At 40.1% G+C, this 21,359-nt stretch overlaps 1 protein-coding gene across 1 annotated transcript in view; it reads right to left on the bottom strand.

Annotated features, from left to right (window-relative positions):
* The window catches only part of UNC5C (unc-5 netrin receptor C), a 394,905-nt gene that overhangs the window by 29,322 nt on the left and 344,224 nt on the right, over positions 1-21,359 (bottom strand). Inside the window, exons 10-12 of the mRNA XM_017875500.1 lie at positions 18,515-18,602; positions 8,952-9,120; positions 5,794-6,027 (exon numbers count right to left, since the gene is read on the bottom strand). Of these exons, the coding sequence (XP_017730989.1) occupies positions 5,794-6,027; positions 8,952-9,120; positions 18,515-18,602 (491 nt within the window). The remainder of the gene's footprint in view (positions 1-5,793; positions 6,028-8,951; positions 9,121-18,514; positions 18,603-21,359) is intronic.

The following is a 21,359-nucleotide window of genomic DNA, read 5'->3' as shown; positions in this document are numbered from 1 at the left end:
CCTAGCAGACATGTACATACATGCTGCATTGTTCTCTTTTAAGAAAGGTGAAGAGGCAGAAATTAAATATGCCAATAGCAGACCTAGAAAAAAACTTAAATAATTGTAGTTAATATTTCTGAAGATTTACTATATGCTAAGCAGTAAAGCTTATATAATATATATTTACATATAATATAAATAAATGTATTATCTATCCACATGGATAATATAACCACATACAATAAAAAGTGATAATTAATATTCTTGAAATACACAGCTCTAGACATCGGGGCAGTCTTTTTGCAATAGCTCTCCTGGATTTATTCCCCAAGAATAAGTACTCCACTGGGCCTCCATCTCTGCCCTAGTCCAGCATTTCTGTGGATTTTTCTGCAATTTATAAAGAATCCCCAGCACATGGCAATTACTATAAAAAAATATCAAATGCTGGTAAATGCAGCCTCAGGCATCATTTGCTATGCTGAAGATGGAGGAGGTCAGGAATTGGATTAAAGCACAAACAAGGAAGCAGAGATCCTTTTCATCAGAGTCAGATGAAGTGAGAAGAGGCTGAAATAAAAGGTTTGAAGGATAGAGAACGGCAGCTGGGGGAGCTTTCATTGAGTGGTTAGATCACTGCTAGGCACAATGTGGGCTTTAAAACAGCCAGGGACTTCCTGAGAGCGGAAGAGACCTGGAAGAACTGCTGTGGGAATCGGGGTAAGTCAGGAAGAGCTAAATAAAAGGAGTAAGGAGAAGCAGGGAAGGCATCCCTTAGAATAGATACCTTGAGAGTATAATAGACCCAATCAGAAATGTATGATTTTTCATAAAAACTCATCAGCCTGGAAGTAGAAGTAGCGGGCTTGTTCAGTGGAGGGTATCTTTGGTTATTGAAATTAGAAAAGCCTGCAGCAGCTCATAATGACGAGAGTGTGGAAGTAAGTTTGCTGAAGATGTGAGTAAGAGCAGGGAATGGTTTGTGGACTGGGAAACTGCAGCAGGTTGAGGGAGCCTCCTTTTTTTTTTTTTTTTTTTTTTTTTTGAGATGGGGTGTCACTCTGCTACCCAAGCTGGAGTGCAGTGGTGCGATCTCTGCTCACTGTAGCCTCAGCCTCCCGGGTTCGAGCAATTCTCCTATCTCAACCTCCTCAGTAGCTGGGATTACAGGGGTGCACCACCACACCTGGCTAATTTTTACATTTTTAGTAGAGACAGGGTTTCGCCATGTTGGCCAGGCTGGTCTTGAACTCCTGACCTCAGGTGATCCACCTGCCTTGGCCTCCGAAAGTGCTGGGATTACAGGCATGAGCCACCATACCTAGTGAGGGACCCTCTCCTTAAGAACAAAGGGTAGCTTCCATGCACCTTGTGGAAGAGAGAGATGGAAGGTCAGATGGTTGTGGTCAAAAAGGGGGAGTTTGACAGGTGGAGATCTTGGCAGTAGAGCAGTTGCTAATAAAGATGAAATCCAGAGCACATCTCTATGAGTGAATAGATAATGTAAGATGATGTGAAGGCTACTGGAATAAGTTTGGGTAGAGAGACTGTGATTTAAGTCACGACATTGAATTTGAGAGAATGATGGGAATAAAATGGATGGAAAGAAAGACCACAAGGCAAGTACTGCTAGGGCGGGATCCACAGAGGTCTGTGCAAAGGAACTGAAGTGGGCATGAGCAGCAGCAGAACCATCCAGCCTGAGCAGTGAAGAGATGCCCCAGAAAGGGTCATGGGGTATGAGAAGTACTGGTACATCACCTCTTGGCCTTGGGTTAGTTAGGGGGTGCAGTCTTCACTAGAGGTATTGTGAGGTGTTACCAGGAAGATCTACTGGCAGTTAATGATAGCAGGTGGAGGAATGGGGGAGGGAATGATGTAAGGTTGTAGGAAAGTTTGTTCTTAGTAGAATTTTAGTCTCAGAAAGATTTGGGAAAGTGTTTAGGATAATAGCTCTTAACTTGGGTGGCACAATAGAATAACCCAGGGAGTGCTAAACAAAACAAAACAAAAACAACAAAAACACCCCAATACCCAGACCAGTTAGATCCGAACCTGGGGGAGTGAGACCCTGGAGTGAGTTTTTATAAAAGCTTCCACCTGCTTCCTCTGTGCACTGAGAGTTCCTGATTTTGGAAGAGCATGAGGATGAGTCAGAAGGAGGGCAGGCCTGAAGGAGGAGGAGGCCTTCGGAGGGACATTGCAAGAGGAAGTATTTCTGGGCAACAGTGGTTAGAGAAGCAACGAGATGGGAGATAGTATGGTGGGAACATTAACAGGGTGGCAAGAAGGCAGAATTTTAGTAATAAAGGGCTTTTTGAGCTAATCAGCCCGAAGTTTCCAATTCAAGCGTGGGTGTGAGGAAGAGATGGCGTGACTGAAATAATCGTCTCTTTGGTATGTTGGAGAGGCCATTTAACTATAAGTAGGATTTTGGTATTTCTGCATTATTAAAAGGCCATGAGGTGCAAGAAAGCCTCATCCATTATTCATGTTTGTTTCAGGCTAAGTGCTAGATCCCCAGATGCTTACAATTTATAAATGTCTGTTTAGAAAGCATTGACCACGATACAGACTGCTCTTGAGTTGTTTTTGCTGCTTAAACCTGTTCATCAGTCTTTCTCACTAGTGACCATTTGTGTCTTGAGTTCACTAATTATAATAATCAGAATTATTTTTATAAAATATTTTATTTTTGCATGTATTTGTGTGTGTTTGTTGGGAAGACAAGGTGCCTGGGAAGAGAACTATGTGTGTGAATATAAAATATGTAAATCAAACACTTCAAATATGATGTAGGTCTTCTATGTATGCTTTGCAATGCTTTTTCTTGGAACTGTTGAAAAACTTTGCCTTAATCAGACTCCATAGCTCCCTACAGATACCATTTTCCCTAATTTAAACCTAGCATGATTCCTATCCTGACAGTGCTTTGGATGTATCACATTTGCAAGGAATATAAAAGAAATAACCTTAAGCTTCACATTAGAGCTGTGTGTTCACAACTTTTATTCAACATCAGAAAATCCTACAGGCTTGACTATCAAAATTATATGCACTGACCCAGAAGGTCTCATGCCTTCCCCAAGACCATGCTGGTCAAATCCACCACGGTGAGGAGATGATGGCAACAGGCTCGTAGCTCACCTTCCTGTTTCCACTCGTGCCCTCTCCAGTCTTTTCGCCTGGAGCCTGCTTCCCAGGGAACCTATCCTGGAACACTCAGTGTTCATAACCAAGCACTACTCTCTGAACAGAAGCTCCAGATGGAAATACCCTGATATTCAGAAAAACTTTCTTTCCTTGGCTTCCTTGACTCATTTTTCTTCCATTTCTATTCCTAATCTGGCTGTTTATCCTTCTTTAGCTCCTTTGCTGGCTGCCCTTCCTCCTCCCTTGCAATGCCAGGGCTTTTCCTTGGTCCCCAGGCTCTAGGGTATGGGTCTTCAAGCAACTTCACTTAGGGGCAGAGCAGCCAGGCTGTAGCCAATTGCCTGGGCATGAAGCCTGCTTTCTCCACTTAACAGCTGTGTGACCTAGAGCAACTTACTTAAACTTGCTGTGCCTTGGATGATACATCTATAAAGTGGAGATAATGGTGCCTTATAGATCAAATGAAGATTAATGAGTTAATATAAAATATTTAGAATTTTGCCTAAACATACAGAAGCTCTCAGTCATGTTGATTATTTTTATGATTATCTTCTCCCTCTACTGTCTCTTGATATTCTCCCTGACCACTGTGGATAACAATTATCAACATAATGTAGGTTTCTGAATCTCTATTTCAAGATCTGCTCTCTGTTCAGAGAACCATATCTATATTTCTAACTGTGCCTTGGGCATCTATTATAGATGCCCAATTCATACCTCTAATTCAGTATTCCAAAAGAAAAGGCACAGTTATGGACTGATGTCTGTGCCCCACCCCCAAATTCACATAGTGTAATCCTAATCCCTAGTGTGATAGTATTAGGAGGTGAGGCCTTTGGAAGGTGATTAGGTCACAAGGGTGGTGCCCTTAGGAATGGGATTAGTAACCTTGTAAAAGAGATCCCAGAGAGCTGTCTCCCCATCTCTCCACCACGTGAGGACACAGCAGAATGTCAGCAGCCTGTCACCCAAAAGAAGGTTCCTCACCAGAGCCCACCCATGCTGGCACCTTGATCTCAGATTTTCAGCCTCCACACTGGAAATCTGGGTTGGAACAGTGAGAAAAAAAAGTTTGTTGTTTAAGCCACGCAGTCTGTGGTACTTTGTCAGAGCTGCCCAAACTGTCTAAGACAGGCACCATCTCAACATGCCAAGGCCTCCTGCCCCCTGAGTTTGCTTCTATGACTTAGAGGCAGGAACTTGACCTTCTGCTCCAACCCATTGAGCGTTCATCATGGGATTCTCAAAAGGCCACTTGAGCAGGACCTTTTAGGCTTGTTCTCTTCATCTCACTGCCCCATCACCATCCAGCTCCATCACCCGTTCCTGCATACTTTGACTCACCTTTTCACTGAAGTCAGGCTGATATTTCTAACATGTATTTTCAATCATGCCTTTTTTCTGTTTAAACCTATCCAATCCCCATTAACTCAATAACTGAATCTCAACTTCTCTCTCGGCCGTGAAGGTCCATCTAGACAAAATTCTTATCTTACCAGAAATAATATGCCTGTAGAGAGTCTTTTTTTTTTTTTTTTTTTTTTTTGGAGATGGAGTGTTGCTCTGTCGACCAGACTGGAGTGCAGTGGCACCATCTCGGCTCACTGCAACCTCTGCCTCCCAGGTTCATGCCATTCTCCTGCCTCAGCCTCCCGAGTAGCTGGGACTACAGGCACCCACCACCATGCCTGGCTAAATTTTTTGTATTTTTAGTAGAGACAGGGTTTCACCATGTTAGCCAGGATGGTCTCCATCTCCTGACCTCGTGATCCACCCACCTCAGCCTCCCAAAGTGCTGGAATTACAGGCGTGAGCCACCACGCCCGGCCAAGGGTCTTTATTTATTGTTTACTTCTGTGTTTATTCATGCTATTCCCTCCACCTAGAAATCCTGTATTTTTCCCTTCACTGTTGCTGGTCAAAACCTAATCCTCCATTAGGGCCAATCATCAAATGTTAGCTCCTTTTCAGATTTCCTCAAAGTAATGATGCCTCCATCTCCTGAGCTCCCACATAGCACTTTGCATGTCAGCCACTGTGGCATTTCTCACCCTCTGACTTACCTCCTCAACCTTGGCATACTTCTTTTATTCCTCCTTTTATATCATAACTTCTTCAAAGGCACTTACTATATCCCTTAAAGCTTCGAATGGGATAAAATGGATGGCAATAATCACACCAGGAATTAAGCTCATTTATTCTGCAAAGCAGCAGCCTGTTGTCAAATGCTAACCCGCTCCCTCATAGCCCTCATAAAAAGAATGAGAAAGCATATAAATGAAGCAGCACACCAGAGGAACATATAGTGTGAGCAATTATGCCAATTCCTTTTATAGGAAGAACGCAGCTGAGATAAACATGGAAGCAGATTATTTACCATCCACGGGTCTCGTTGCCAAATTCTTCTAAATTTTTCATTAAAAGAAATCAAGGAAGGTAAACAAAGTAGCCCTTGGGAGGAATCAGTTTAAACAGCTCATATATCCGCATGGCCTCAGAGAAATGTCTGTCTTTTTTAACTGCATCCTTTGGGGCCAAACACATGTGTCCACACCCTGGGGTGCACACACACAGCCACGTCTCCAGGTGTGCACAGCCGTGCAAAACCTTGGCTTCCAGGTGAAGGTGAAGAGGGCAGGCTAGGTGGGAGACACTTACCTTCAGGGCATCCTGGGTGTCATCCAGACAGTAGACTCGGATGCTGTACTCCAGCGAGGAACAACACAGGGGCCCAAAGATGGCCAGCTTCAGGCGCTTCGCAGCCGCTTTGGTGGTGGAATGCCCGACCAGGGCGTAGGTGCTGAGGTTCTCTGTGAGGATGTGGCAGGCCTCTGCGTCCAACTGAATGTAGCAGGGGGTGGTAAAGTTTTCCTCCCCGACCACCACCACATCCTGGGGACAAAAGGAAGGGCCATGGCTAAACCACCCAGGACGCATGCCAGCCCCCAGGGATGGTGGTGAATGGCAGTGGGTAGAGCAGGACCTATCCTTTACTTGGCCTTTTTCTCTCTCAGATTTTATAATCTGTCTGCTTAAGTTCTTCATCATTGTATCTCTTTCTACCATTGTCTTTACACTGAGAATATTCTTTATTTAGATGTCCTTCAGTTTGCATCTTTTGATCTTCTAAGAATCTACATTTTCCCTAAAAATCTGTATGTGTGAAAAGAATTAGATAAATTAAGGAACTGTGCAATGATATATTAATATGCAATTCTACTATGTTCTTTCAAAACTCATCTGACAGTTTCTTCCTAAAGAAATACACTGCTTTTTCTAAGTAATCTTGACTGTCAGGTTCTGAGAAAAGCAAGACATGACAAATTCCATGACACATAAGATACATTTCTCTGTTACTTTTTATGTGTCATTAAACAGTCTACTCTTTCAGACATTGAAAACATTTAGCATGAAATAAAAATAAATGGAAGTGATTTTTATTTAAAAAAAAATAGTTACTAATTCTATTAAGCTTTGATTCATCTATATGGTTCAGGCCACAGAATACATTAGCCGAAAGACCACGTATGGGATGCAAAAACCAAGGGCTGGGATTCCGAATGCATCTTGGGGCAACCAGGTAACAGAGGCATGTGAAGCAGGCAGGGCCACAGACAAGGAGGAATGATGGAGCCTGTGGCGAACCAGAGCACATGCCTATCTAAAGAGCTCAGCCTCTGCTGGGCTTTGGCTTATGGCTGCTATGCAGGAATGCAGGCCAAGTATGGACAAAGCCTCACATGTTCCAAGACAGGCTGGAAGTTCAGATTTTAATGTGAAATCTTCCAACTTTTAATTAACTCAAATTTAAAAGAAAATTTCAGGCAGGAGAAATCCACGCATGAGCATGAGTTAGTCTCTGCACTGTCAGAGACAGAGTCAGTCAGTCTCTCTGCAGGGGCAGGAATCATGTCGACTTTGCTTCCCACTGTATTCCAGTGGGCCTGGCTCAGGATGAGTGTCCCACAACCATTTGCTGAAACAGTGATGAACACTTTGTTATACATTTAGTTCAGAGGGCTACACAAAGATGTGAAAGAGGTCGCCACCTAGGTTATTATTCATTAGGCCTTGCAACATGATCTGAGCTATAATAAGAGCTGTGTTTTAATAGCATCAGTGAAATAATTTCTTCTACTGAAACTATGCCCCCAGAGGAAGCCTCTAAAAAGGAAAAGAGAGAAAAAGCTCAGAACCTCCAGGTTTACTTCAGTCCCAAAAGGACACCTGGAAAGAAGCTGCTTTCTCCAGGACGAAGGAAACCCTCCCGTATCCCCTAGTGGTGACATGGTACAGAAAGCTCCCTAGAAGACGTGGCCAAAGAGTAACGATGCCCATGTCCCAGTCAGTCACAAGTACAAGGGGGCTTTCATGAGGACTGTCCTCTTCTACTTTCCTCATCTGCTCAGTTTATTGTTGCTGTTGTTGTTATTGTTAGTACTCAAACCCAGAAATGGATAGGAAGGGAATCATGCAAACAATTTAGGATCACTTTGGATTAAGACAGGGATGTTTTTCAGATACATCATCTGAAGCTTAAAGAGAATTAAAGTTAGATCTGGTTAAATCTGGTCCTAACTCGGCATAAAGTATATTTATTTATTTATTATGTACGTTTTGGCAAGTAGTGATCCCCTGATATGGTCAAGAGTAGAACATGCCCATAGGAGGGAAATCCCAGTGAATCCCAGGGATGCTCTCGTACTCTTCTACATCTAATACAATATTTTCTTAAAATATTAGGAGCTGGAATCTTCATGTGTATCTTTTCTAAAATTTTTTTTCCTAAAAAATTATCATAAGTAATCACAAAGCATATAATATATACTTTGCATATTATAACTTCCTATTTTATATGTTTTACATTTTATACAACTATAAATATAAAGTATAGTTTTAAAATTATTGAATATTTTTGGATAAACAAATTACTGAAATATAGATGCTAAGTGGGGGATTCTAATATAAAGAACTGGACTTGTCTTTAAGAAGTTATGATGGCAACAGTTGCAGAGAGCCAGAATGCTGCGGATTTTCTTCCTTCTAGTGGAGCTTTGGAGACATACCCTTTCTGTTTCTCAAGTTTAAGTTCACAAGAACTATATCCCAGGTACATGTCTGCAAGTGCCTAACATTTTCTGACCCAGTTGCAACATTTCTGTGCCTGCAAATTATATACATATATATATATATATATACATGTACATTTTTTTTTTTTTGAGATGGAATCTCACTCTGTCGCCCAGGCTAGAGTGCAGTGGTGTGATCTCAGCTCACTGCAACCTCTGCCTCCCAGGTTCAAGTGGTTCTCCTCCCTCAGCCTCCCGAGTAGCTGGGATTATAGGCGTGCGCCACTGTACCCAGCTAATTTTTCTATTTTTAGTACAGATGGGGTTTCTCCATGTTGGCCAGGCTGGTCTCAAACTCCTGACCTTATGATCCACCTGCCTTGGCCTCCCAAAGTGCTGGGATTACAGGCATGAGTCACCCCATAGACATCTATATGTATATATTATATATATACACATAATATATATACATATATATAATCTATATTCTGAAAAGAACATGTATACAGCTCTTACGTGCACTTTTCCTATGAGTTATCTAATGAGTGACCATCATTTTCTGTGTGCCTATCAATCAGAAGATATAACACTCAGGAACTAGTCTGCCTGCCTGTTTCTCTCTCATTTTGAGGGTAAGCTAAAATTCCACTCATGTTTTGCTTTATAAATAATAGGCCTCCCATAATTGCTCCAACTTATCTGCATGGATTATTCTTGAATAGCATCTTTATCCCGACAGCAGCTCACCTCCCACTGTCCCTGTGCTGCCTGGTTCTTGAGCAGTATCTTCCAGTCCTCGGTATTGGGGTCTGCGCAGTGATGCATAGTGAGGACGACAGGGCGAGTGAGCAGAGCTCCTGGGGGCCCACAGCTCACCACAGGGGTCAAAAGTGTCTGAGAGTCATCCATGGGTGGCCTGGGAGGAGAGCAGAGAATGGCATCAGTGACATTTCCATTGTATTTATGAACTATACACTTGGGTTCTGAATGCAAACAGGTCAAGTAGTTTTCTCTTGGAATTTTTTTTTTTTTTTTTTTTCTGGGGTGTTGGGGAGAGGAAATGCGTGATGCAGATTTAAATGCTCTTTATATCAAGACCTTGATCTTGCAGGACAGGAAGTCTTTATGATAACAATAAATTTGCCAGCATCTCTTTGATCCCCTTCCCTCCGACACCGGTCTTTTTGTGGTAGCTTCCTCTGAATTTATGTACAGACACTTTCAAGATGGAATGAGAATGAACAGAGTCTCTATGAAGTTACATAACCAGATTTTCTGATAATTCTTGCCACTGGTCTCACAGGGTTTTAAATACTTTTGTGGTTTCAGGACCTGACTTGAAAAATACTTTTAAAAAATCATTTCAGAATGAGGACACTCTAGAACTAAACTTAGTCCAAATGACTTTCCAGAATAATTTAGGCTAGTACAGCAGATTCATTATTTCAAATATGACTACAAAGAATATAGAACTGTATTTATACAGCAACTTAAAATGAGATATCTTTACTTGTATAGTTCATACTTAGAGAATCTGGTGAGAAAGAATCCCAAAAATGCAGATTCTTTATTTTTATATATAAAAATTGCCTTAAATCTTTTCCCTAGCAAGACTGTAATCAACAAGCAAATGGGTAAGTTAACCTAACCCATCAGTAAATTTGTGAAGATACAGCTCCAAAGGTGTTGAGTGGATTGCCCCAAGTCTCACAACTAAGTGCTAGTTGGTGCTGAGATGAACATAAATGCCCTCTCAATGACAATATTCAAACTCCTCAATCAGAATAGCAGAGCTTTTGAAATCATGGACTCACAGGATTTTAGAAGGGCCCTTGGTGGTCATTGGGCAGCACCTTCCATCCAGCCAGAACCCCTCTACAACATGGCTGATATATAGTTAGTGCTATAGACACATCCGGAATTGTGGTCCACCACTGCTAAAAGGTCACCTCGTTTACTATAAACTCAAATTTACAAAATATTCTTACTTAGAATAAGCACAGCCTGACTTCCTGAAATTTCTCGGTACATATCCTTGGTTTGCTTTCAATGCTACATTGTTTCATATACTTGGAGATCATTATGATGTCTCTACAGTCTTCTTTATTACAGACCAAACAACCTCAATGTTCCCAGCCTCAGCTGGAATAGCATGGTTTCCAGATCTCTCCTTGGGTTTCTATCTTCATTTTCATATGGATGCTTGTCACTGTTTTCCAGGTCCTCGTTAAAGTAGTGGTATCTTGAACTCAACACTCACATAGACAGTATGAGAGAGCATTTTCTTTGATTTGCAATCTGTGTTTATAGTCATGCCTCACAAAATTGTTGCTCTTGATTATTCCCAATCAAGGAATTACTTATAAATATTATTTAGCAGGCTCCAGTTACATGGGAAGATGGAGATAGTATGGTTAAGCATTTCCTTTATAAAATGAAGCAATGCAGCTCCAAGGAAGTTAAGAAATTTGTTAAAGCTAACCACTCTAAGTATTCCTAACATGAAAGGCTCTTAGGCTAAGTCTAAGGATGTGGTTCTTAGGCTAAGTCTGGTTCCATGATTGTAATGATGGCTTTTAAACCTAGGTACAGAAATTTATATTTAGCTTTTCATTTGCACTTCATAGTTTCAAAGTAAATTTTGGTTCATCTATTTCTTAATGCTGTATCTTCCCTCCAAACACTGGCTATCTCTTCTAGTCTTTTCTCCTCCCTAAATCTGATATGCTTGCCACTGATAACTTTGCAACACAAGAATAGAGCATTCTAACCATTGATAACTTTGCAACACAAGAATAGAGCCAGGGCAGAGACCTTTTCAATGACACCATTTGAAACCTCTTTCCAGTCTGACATGAATACTTTGAGCTATTTAGTTCCACCAAATATAAACCCAGTAAATAGACATTGTTCAGTTCACATCTTTTGATTGAATTCACATATACATCACAAGGGACATATACGACTCCTTTATAATTGCAATGGTCACTTGAAATGGATTTTTCTCTAGTTTTTGTCTGTGGTTTACCCATTATTTATTACATATTCCAGAAGTTAGCTTTTATCTATGGGTACCCTTGTTGAACACTCAATGAATGGTAGCAGTTATTATTATTTTTAATATTGGTGGAAGACAATTATCCATGGATTTCTCATGTTTATGCATGGATGTTTGTATAGCAATTACCTTGAAAGATAAAGACAATGTCTACTTCTGGAGCAAATGGCAGGCATGTCTACTCCTCATTATAGAAGACTCAGGTTCCCTAAGCTCACAGGTCCTTTTCTGGAACGCAACCATTGAGTGTGTAGACTTTATCTGAACATTTTTGCATCACCATTTCTAAAATGGGGCTCACAAAATTGGCACAAAAATGATAGTACTCTGTATAATGCTATCGCTGTGGGTAATAAGCTGTCCGTTGTCTCTGATCCACACATCTTGTGTCTTTTATCAGCATGCATACAACTGTAGCAGCTAACTTGGTAGCTCACAAGCAAGTTTAAGTCTTAGAGCTTTCACAGTTGACTATTAGTTCTAAGAACACAATTAAAATTTGGTATCTGTTCCCTTTAATAACTCTTGGCTATCACAACTGCTTCCTCTCTTGTTCAAAAATTGCACTAGGATCTCACCAACCTATGGCTTTTCTTTCTTGCTATTTAGAAAACCAACACAAATTTTTACCTACTTTTAGTCTTTTAATAGCATTTCCATTCTCTTTAAATAACAATACCCTTTCCTCCATTAAATCTAAAGTTATTTAGGTACTTGGGAAGGTACTTAAATTTGGAACTATAGGGTTATTGGGAGCAACCTGAGACCTCATTACTATCCCCATTACCACCTTGGTTTTCACTTTCTCTTAACCCAATTTGTCCTTCTTCCAGTCTGAAATTCATTATCTTAGAACACAAGTCAAGTTCTACTTTCACCGCATCATAGTTAACACTATACTATCTGCCTTAAGCGGTGACTTCATTATTGCTTAATTCTATTTTTCGTATCCTGGAGGGGGAACAGAAACACTGATTGCATTTTTCTGAGCACTACTCTTACCTTCCATTTACAAGTGTACCTTGAGAAGTGAACATTAAACTTTTAAGAAAGGAGACTAGAGTGGAATCTATTCCAAGTGGTCTTTGCAATATAGTTGGGGATTGGAAACATCTATCTCTCAGTCTGGTGTTAGCAGCCGGTGCTTGAGGCAGGAAGGAGGAGGGGTCCTTCTCACCACTGACTTGGAACAGAAGGGAGAAGGCTCCCTGCTGGACTGGGGAGCTGTCAGACCTGTACTCTCCAAGTACACCCCTGGCATGCAATATTGATGGGCACCATTCTTGGAGGAGGGATAGCAAGGGAAGGAGGGAGGAAGGAGGGGCAGTAGGTGTCAAAAGAATTTATTAACCCAGTGAGGTGCAAGAATGTAATGAATAGGGAAGTGGTGAAGTGGAATTCTTACCAGGGAATGAAAAACAAAGAAGAAATAATGATAAGATTCTCTTATAGGCTTTTAAGGTGAGAGAAATAGCATTGAAACTGGAAATATCTGAGCATCTATGGAAGGTGTTGTGCATGACAAGATTTAACTATGTGAAAACTAAGGTCAGAATGTGTAACACATTTCCTTTATTTATACGAAGGAAGCTGTTAAATGACACAGAAGAAAATAGCAGAAAATAAATATCTCGGATTCATGTTTTTGCAGAGAACAGCTTCCCTCTTTATGTCTTATGTGTTTTCTAAGCAATTCAAGCAGTCTGTAAATATTAATTGTAGATGATATGGAAATGAACATAGAACAAAAATTAGCTGCAGAAGCAGCAATTAAGTAGAAATTTCAGCAAAGAACAATGATTAAAATTTTAAATGTTTTCTGAAGTCCAACAAGGATAATATTCCAGTAAATGATGGATGGGTGCTGAGTCCTCTAGGACAAAGCCCACAGAGAGAAATTTCAGTTTTCTGTCAGAAATATTTTCTCATCCTTTGCTTGTTGTTATCAGTGAGGAGAACTTCTAATCAAGAGTGCATAGTTTACAAAACTTTCACATAAGCCTTTACATTTGCTGCTCATGGTACACTTGTAAGGTAGTGTATGTCTATTACCTCTTTCCAGAAGAGGAAATTGAAATCTACAGATATTAACACACTTGCCTAAGGATGCAAAGCTGGGTAGGTTTGAAACACAAATCATTTAATTTCTTTCACACGATGCTGTATTTTGGGTTGCTTAGAGTGGGTTTAAGTCCTCGCGAAACTACTCCTGTCTGTTTCCTAGAGCAGGCTCAAGGAAAGAATCTGTCTCCATCCACCTCTGTGGGAACAGGAGATGCCTTCTAGTGATGGACATGTCTTTTCTCTGGTCCCTTAGGATGATAATCCCACCCTAGGCTCAGCTGCCTTTTAAAGCACAGGTCTTCACACATAATTGGCAACCTGAAATATCTGCACTCTAGGTACCTGACAGGGAATATCTAACTCACTTGCTATCAAAACTCAATTGTGCAAAATAATATTTATGAAAGCCACTCCGAAGGGCGTGCCACCATTTCCCTAGACAGGCCAAAATCTACCCCTGGATTAAGCCAGAACTGATAAGCATTATGCTTATCCACCTCCACTGAGGGACAGTGATAGAAGCGGCCCTTGAAACTCATTGCTGTTTTTCTTTTAAGTATGCTGTTCACTGCATTCGCAAAATGTCTTCTTTATGAGGAACCAAAGGAAAAATAATTGAGTTTCTTCTGAGCATATTTTTTTCCCTCATGGACATGCGGATCTTGTAACTTAACACATCCCCTTCTTGAAAAGCTTAAAAATAGTAAATTCATGACCTGATACTAGCAAATGTGCTGGGAATTACACCAACTATTTTATATTCTAACTGCTCGCCTACTTTATCTTATCTTTTATAACTTTATTTTCCCTATTTTCTTACCTTTTTATCCACTTACTTAAATTTATTCCTCTTATTGAAAAGAAGTGTTTTCATAAACTACCTTGCAGCATTTCTTTATAAGTAGGATTTCAATAAATGAACATTGTCAAGACCAGTATGAGGATAAGATTTAAATATACCTGGACTCACTAACTCCCACCGTTAGCCTTTTTATAGCTCTTCTTTCAAACTGAGGAACTTGAGGCTCATGAATGAGAAAGGACTCTACTAAAAGGAGAAAGATCACTGCGTTTCCTTGAGACAGAATAATGTCAGCTACTATTTTACAAAGTTTCAAAAAATAACATGATAAGCAAATCTATCTCTACACAATGACCTACATAGGGAATTTTGGACCTTTATTTATCCTCACACGTTACTGTATTATTTATATTTAATAGATATACATGATAGTGTCAGTTACCACACTACTATTTCACATCTTAAACCATTGCTAAGGAGATTTCACCAATTAAAAAAAAAAAAAATCCTAAACGCCACTAATGTCCCACAGTTGACAAATCTAATAATCTTTTTGTTCTTCCTCTTTCTTTACATTTTTACTTTAATAACACCTCGTGTTAAGGCTCCATCTTGGAGCTCTCTTTACCTTTGATTTTTGAGAACCTACTCATACCAAGGGTTTTTTTGCTACCCTTACAAACCTTCATACTTTCATTCAGAAATATTCATTGAGGAGCCACTACTCCTAACACCGTAATATGTTAAGTCCTGTGCTAGATGCAAACTCTTCATTAGCCTTATCCTTACATGTTCTGTCTAGTTTCTCTCATCACAGTCAAACCTTTGTAGGACTATTTCTTAAAGTTCTTTCCCCAGTTCTTTCTGCCCCTGCATGTTCTCGGCTGGAGGTTCCTTCCCTGCCATGACTTCACTTCCACGTGCTTAGCAGGAATCCACATTCCCACTCACACTGAACGCATCCAAACTGGAATCTGTCCTCTCCCCTGGAGCTACCGCTGCTTCTCACCTTTCTTACAATTCTCACAGTGCCCCAGGCTTGATTCTTGAATCTATTCTGTGTGTTCTGCCCCTCCTTTGCAACACTTCTAGCAAGCTGTGAAATAGTGTCTCTTCTGAAACAGATTCTCTTGATACCCTCCCCATTCTCTCAGACTGGAACCTGGGCTCACCCTCCGGCCTGGCTCCTCCTCCTCCTCTCTCCTCACACCTGCATTACTGCCAGGGCCCACCCAGGCACCAACCCTTCTGGGCAAGTCCTTCTGTTCCCTCCACCGATGCATCCCGCACACTGTCACCGAATCAATCTTTAAAAAGCGCTGCTATTCCTGTGTCACTCAGCTGCTCAGAAGCTCCGCGGCTCCCCACAGTTTATAAAAAAGGTGTTCTATTTACCTTTGTATTTGGAATTTCTAAATTGATTTATTCACCTTTTGATAAAACTGCGAGGTGAGTACAGAATGCAGAGAAAAGGGAAAATCACCTTTCATATCTTCAACTCAAATTGTTTTCCAACAAGAATCAATACAGGACAAAATTTCAGTCTAGGTCGGGTTCACTTGTGCAAACTGCTACTAGAAACAAGGCAAAAAGGCCCATGTTAGCAGCATTAATTGTGGGAATTGTATCCACCAGGAAAACAAAGGCTTCGCCACCTCTCCAGAGATCTGTGAAGCAGGAGAGGCAGAAATCCTGAGCACGGCCTTGCAGCTCTGCACCCTCTTTGGTCAGAGACCGCTTGTCCCATCTCTGTGGCTCATTCAGGCTGTTCAGCTGCCAGCTTGCACTTTCGCTTAGAGCATATTCCGTAATGATAAGACCTCTCTTGTCACATTCACTATGCCACATGTAATTAAGTTCACGCCTCCCTTCAGACAATTCACATCCACAGATGACCGGCTGGATACCATCCAGCTGGAAACATACCCAGTTTGCGATGCAATAAAAGGAATCAGAGAGAAGGAAAATGGAGAAAAATGCTCAGAATTTTCCTACAAATGCATAGTAACATCACAGCTCCTGATGTCCTCACAGGAGTCTTCTCCCAAAGAAGTTCTGTCTTGTATCATGTGTGGATAGAAAGGATCTTTAGTGAGCAATAGAAAGTGTATCCAAAAATGCACCATAATACGTAGGCAGAGGTTTGCTTTGTGCATTGGTGCGATGGAGGAGGATGGCACATTAGGAAGCAGAAAGTGCTTTGTGATCAGAAAAGCCTGAGTTTGAATTCTGCCCTGCTAAGGTATTAACTGTGAAACCTTGGCTATGGAACCCAATTCCCCTGTGCCTCAGTTTCTTCATCTTTAAAGTGGAGCTCATCACAGCTTGCAGAACATAGTGAGAAGTAAATGAAATGACGAGTTTGCTGGATGAAGGGCAGGGATGCTTTGTAGTACAACTATATCCTAAAGCACAATCTTGCCATTGTGTTTTACAATAAATATGCATCTGGTTCATAACAGAAAACTAGTGAAGAGAAGACTTCTCATTTATCTGAAACGGTTATCCTCCTATGTTTGTTCCTTGGTTCACGGTCTCTGGTGCATATTTTCTTTTGAGATCTTGAGGTTTTCCTAGCTTCATTTTTATACACAGAACTTCTTTTATGCACATCAAATTCAACAGAGTAATTCCCTCTGCACCTAACTTCAGATGGTAGGCATAGCAAGGAGTGATTGATAGTTTCCTTTTCATTATAGTCAAAGGCAGAGGACCCTAAAAACAGAAAAGTGTCTAGCTTTATCAATTTTCTGTTTTCTCTTTCTTTCATCTAAAATGTACAATTATCCTGATTCTGCTGCCAAGGAAAGTATGAGAAGAGCAGGCACGTGAATGCACACCTCTTTCAGCTTCAGCCGGTGCCTGCAGCAGCCCGTTAAGGCTTGATCTTCAGCTGCAGATAATGATAACCGGATGGAAAATAAGAGAGCCCAGGCATCTTACTGTTAATCACCGTAAAGCTCAAGCGAATACTTATTTCTGTTTAAACAAAATGTCCATGCTGGCAAAGGCCTTGATGGATAGATCTTAATGCTAACCTTGATTCTGGATGAGAGGAAGAAAAATAAAACGAAATAAAGAGATCTTGTAGTTTGCTAATCTTCTTTTCTCCTGATGCAAAAGAAGGGAGCTTTGAGGGCCTGTGAATGTTGCTTTGCATTGGGAATGAAAAAAAATGAATATTTGATGTGAGTAAATACAAGCCTTTTAGTGATTTTCTGTTGCTCAAATTTAAGGCATGAATAATGCTCAAGAATTGTATTATTTTCTTAGACAGGCTAGTATTTATGTAGGTGGAAGTACACTACCCGACGAAAAAAATGTTCTGGGTCACACCAATTATAAATGCCAATATCTCCACCTGAGAGCATAATAAAAAAGCTTTATGGCTAGTGAAGAATAAGACTAAACATGGATGTTTTTCTGAGGATGAGAGCTGGGAAAAGAAAAGGTATAATGCGTTATAATGATAAAGTAGTTGTGCACTGTCACTCATGCTTTATACTCAGAGCTCAGGGCTGAGGAGCCGATGCTTTTCCCCTTGGGAGAAACAATGATAATTACATGATGAGGATCTCCATTTTAACAACATCTTTCATTTGAAGATCTCGCTGTGCTTCAGAAGCATTAATCAGGCTTCTAAAGCACTATTTAACACATGCATTTTACATGGAAACTAATCAAGAAAGACCCAGAACAATTTGTTAAAGGCCAAAATGAAAATTGAATTTAGGACATCTCAACGCCTCTTGTTATTTTTACTTAAAATAACTTCATCTCTATGATTATGAAATAGTCTAAACAAAACCTTTTAATTCAATCTAGTTTTAATCAATCCTAGACCCGTTCTGAATGGCCTAATGTGGAATTTATAAGTGCTAAACATAAGAAGGAAATTGGTAACACTTAAGCTAGAAGACAGTCACAAAAGGAAGAATCCATGGGTCAGAAATTAAGGGCTAGGCTGAGTGGGAGTGGTACGGATTGGGGGAGTTGTTCAATCCTTTGTGACCTTTGACTCTGTAATAGGAACAGGCTGGATTTCTGAGCCAGGTCCCATGAAGTTGATGTCTCTGTGTCTACCCACTTGTCTCTCCAGACAATCTGGGGATCACATTTCTGGACATTTTTTCAGGAAATATGGCAACATGTCCACTTGGGAAAAGATCTCTAGCCTTCTACCCATATTCAAGATCTGCAAAAGTGTCTGGAGCTTCAAAGACAAAGAGAAGTAAAACCTGACCTCTTGTAGGTCAGGCGAAAAATAATGTACGCCAGAAGCAAGGCACTTGAGACAAAAATGTGTTGGGTTTATTGTGTCTATCGTACAATTCTCCTCCAAGTTAGACATTGGTAAAGTCAGTGCACCAGAAAAAGCATATTTACCTCATAGTTTCTTTCCTGTGTACAGTCACATACATTTCGTAGACTCTCCCTTGGGGAATGGCCCCAGCGGGAATCAGCAAGCTGACTCCTGAATAGCAAAAGAGAAAAGCAGTCATATAAGACCTAGGAATCAAAGCTTTCGCAGCACGTAAAAGGGAATGAGGAGATTTTGTGACCGCACAGCCATAAACCTGCTTCATTTTCTCTAAAGACATGTAAATATTCCGAGTTGCTCTGTTTTCCTTCCTTATTGGCCTCCTTACCACAGCTCCCTCTGAACTCTTATGGAATTACTTAAAGGAATGATGTAACTTTTTAAACTCTTGTTTTATTTAAGGAACAGACAGATGGTTCCACTGTTGTTTTCCTTGCAAGACAAGGGGAAAACCAACAATTGTTCAAAATTTCAAACAGCTGTAATGATGCATCATTTCCAATTTTTTGAAAATCCCCACAAGATTCAAAGTCAGGGAAATGCCAACTTCAACATTAAAAAAAACAAAAAACAAAAAAACAAAAAAACATGTATTTTAAAAATATCTGGTTAGCATCAATGTAATTCCACAATGGTATAAGAATTGGTGAAGACCTTTTATTATACTTAACTCTAGAAAGTGAACAGTAACTCCTAGTTTAGTCACAGCAGGTCAAAGCATTTCTAGTTAGTTGCTAATCGGTGTCCTTTTGCAGAACTATCAGATTGGGCTGTGTTCTAAGCTAACTGTGTCTGCTGTAGCAGTGGCTTGCAAATTTGAGCTCACATCAGAACCACCTGGAGAGCTTGTTAAACCACAGATTACTGGTCCCTACCCCCAGAGTTTCTGATTCAGAGATATGGGGTGTGGGGTAGGAGATTTTTTAGTTCAACCAGTTGCCAGGTGATGCCCATGGTGGTGGTCTGGGGCCCACACCACTGCTCATCATCACGAAGAGTGATTCAGTGTGGACAGCACTCCAAAGATGTTTGGCTCCATCATTTGATTCCCATAAAATCCAGCTTCCTTTGGCTCCATACAAATTTATGAAGCATCTTTGTGAGTACAGTGTTCGGCACTGTTGTGAATTTCAAGAAGGAAAAGTTAGCCTTCCTGTCTTTGAGTAATTCGTAATGTAATTAGCGAGGAAATGGAATATGCCAAATGAGTGTGGAGCAACATGAAAACTTGCCTGACCACACTGGAAAGTCTCAAGAAAAAAGAATGGAGAGTTAAGAGGTAGTAGTTATTCAAAGGCCTTTATGTAACTGGTTGAATATGGTGAGCCACAGCCCTCTTGAGAAGGAGAGTAATATGAGAGCCCTGGTGTTGTAGGAAGTGGACAGTCAACGTACAGAATGATTTGTGGAGGACACAGCGGGAAGATCACACATGAGGCTACCAAGCCTCAGTGCTTTTATTTTTTTCGTTGAAAACATAAAACATACCTTCATCTTTGTTATGGGGATAAAACAGCATTATGAATATAAAGTAATAGGTAACTATTGTTTGTCCATTAAATAAAATATCATATGTTGATCACCATTGCCTAATACATAGGAAACATTTAAAACATGCTAGCTCACTCCCTTCCACTTAAGAGGCCTTTATAATAATGTACATGTAAAAAAGTGGTAGGTAGAAATGGGAAGAAAAGGCAGAATCCAATACATATAAGAGGGAAAATAACTATTTTGAGAACAATTGTAATGTTTAAACAATGGAAGAACATTAAAGTATGTTTTGATTCATTCAATAATGGACTGTTATAAAGATATTTAAAATCATGATTTTAAAGAGCATGCAATAGCTTAACGACTAATGAGAAAAGGGTGGAAAACATTATATAATACATGATTTCAGCTATGTAAACTGTGAAAAAAAGATATTTTATTAAATGTTTTGATTGTGTGAAAATATACTTTCAAAGGTTTAGGGTAAAAGTTGCCAAGGCATTGAAATGAAAGAGTGAATGACAGGAAGAATCAAATAAAATTTCATATTCAGGCCTGAAGACTTATTTGTCTGTATATTCCTTGACTATACATACATTATGTTTTTTTAATGTGACAACATTTTAGGTATTTACATTTTAGGTATTACTGTATTTACAAAATACTCACAGCCTTGCCCAAAAGAATTAAGGTAGATTTAGAGAGGAAGTCATTAACCCTTTTATCACCCATGGTTCCGAGCTCATTACTAATATTAATTAATGAATATCAATTTTTAATCCAAAAGTATCATCATTAACTTTTGTTCACCATGAAAGACCTTTATGAGGCTTATTCTCTAGATGCAGAGAGACTACATAATAAACTGAAACCAAATAATAGTACAAAAGCACACCTGATGAATCTGGTGATTCTGGATACAAATATCAGAGGTAGGAGTGAGTACAGTGTACACTATCAATACTGTGAGGTGAAAGACTGTGTTATGCAGTTAGGTTAATAAATGAAGATTTGATGTCAATTATGATGCCTCTGATGATCAAAAAATTTGTGTTCTGTAGTATTGATTCATGTAGTAAATTGGAACTGAACCAAATGATATATTTTATAATTAGTTTGTCCTTTTAAAGTATAATGACAACATTAGGACTTGTGGCTTGATGTTGCCTTCTGAAGTTCTAGTAAAAAGGAGGTCAAATGATGGTTCTAAATTATACCTCAGCAGAAAGTTGTGAGTATAAAATTTCTAGAGGAAGTGTTTTCGGAATTGGTTGGAGGAAGAGAAATAGTTTTGCTGATTCTGTCTAAAGAAATGTTCTGGCCGGGCGCGGTGGCTCAAGCCTGTAATCCCAGCACTTTGGGAGGCCGAGACGGGCGGATCACGAGGTCAGGAGATCGAGACCATCCTGGCTAACA

The sequence above is a fragment of the Rhinopithecus bieti genome, unplaced genomic scaffold (assembly GCF_001698545.2).
Source record: "Rhinopithecus bieti isolate Rb0 unplaced genomic scaffold, ASM169854v2 scaffold_6708, whole genome shotgun sequence".
Lineage (NCBI taxonomy): Eukaryota > Metazoa > Chordata > Mammalia > Primates > Cercopithecidae > Rhinopithecus > Rhinopithecus bieti.
The sequence above is the reverse complement of the archived record's forward strand: the minus strand, read 5'-3'. Positions and strand labels throughout refer to the sequence as shown.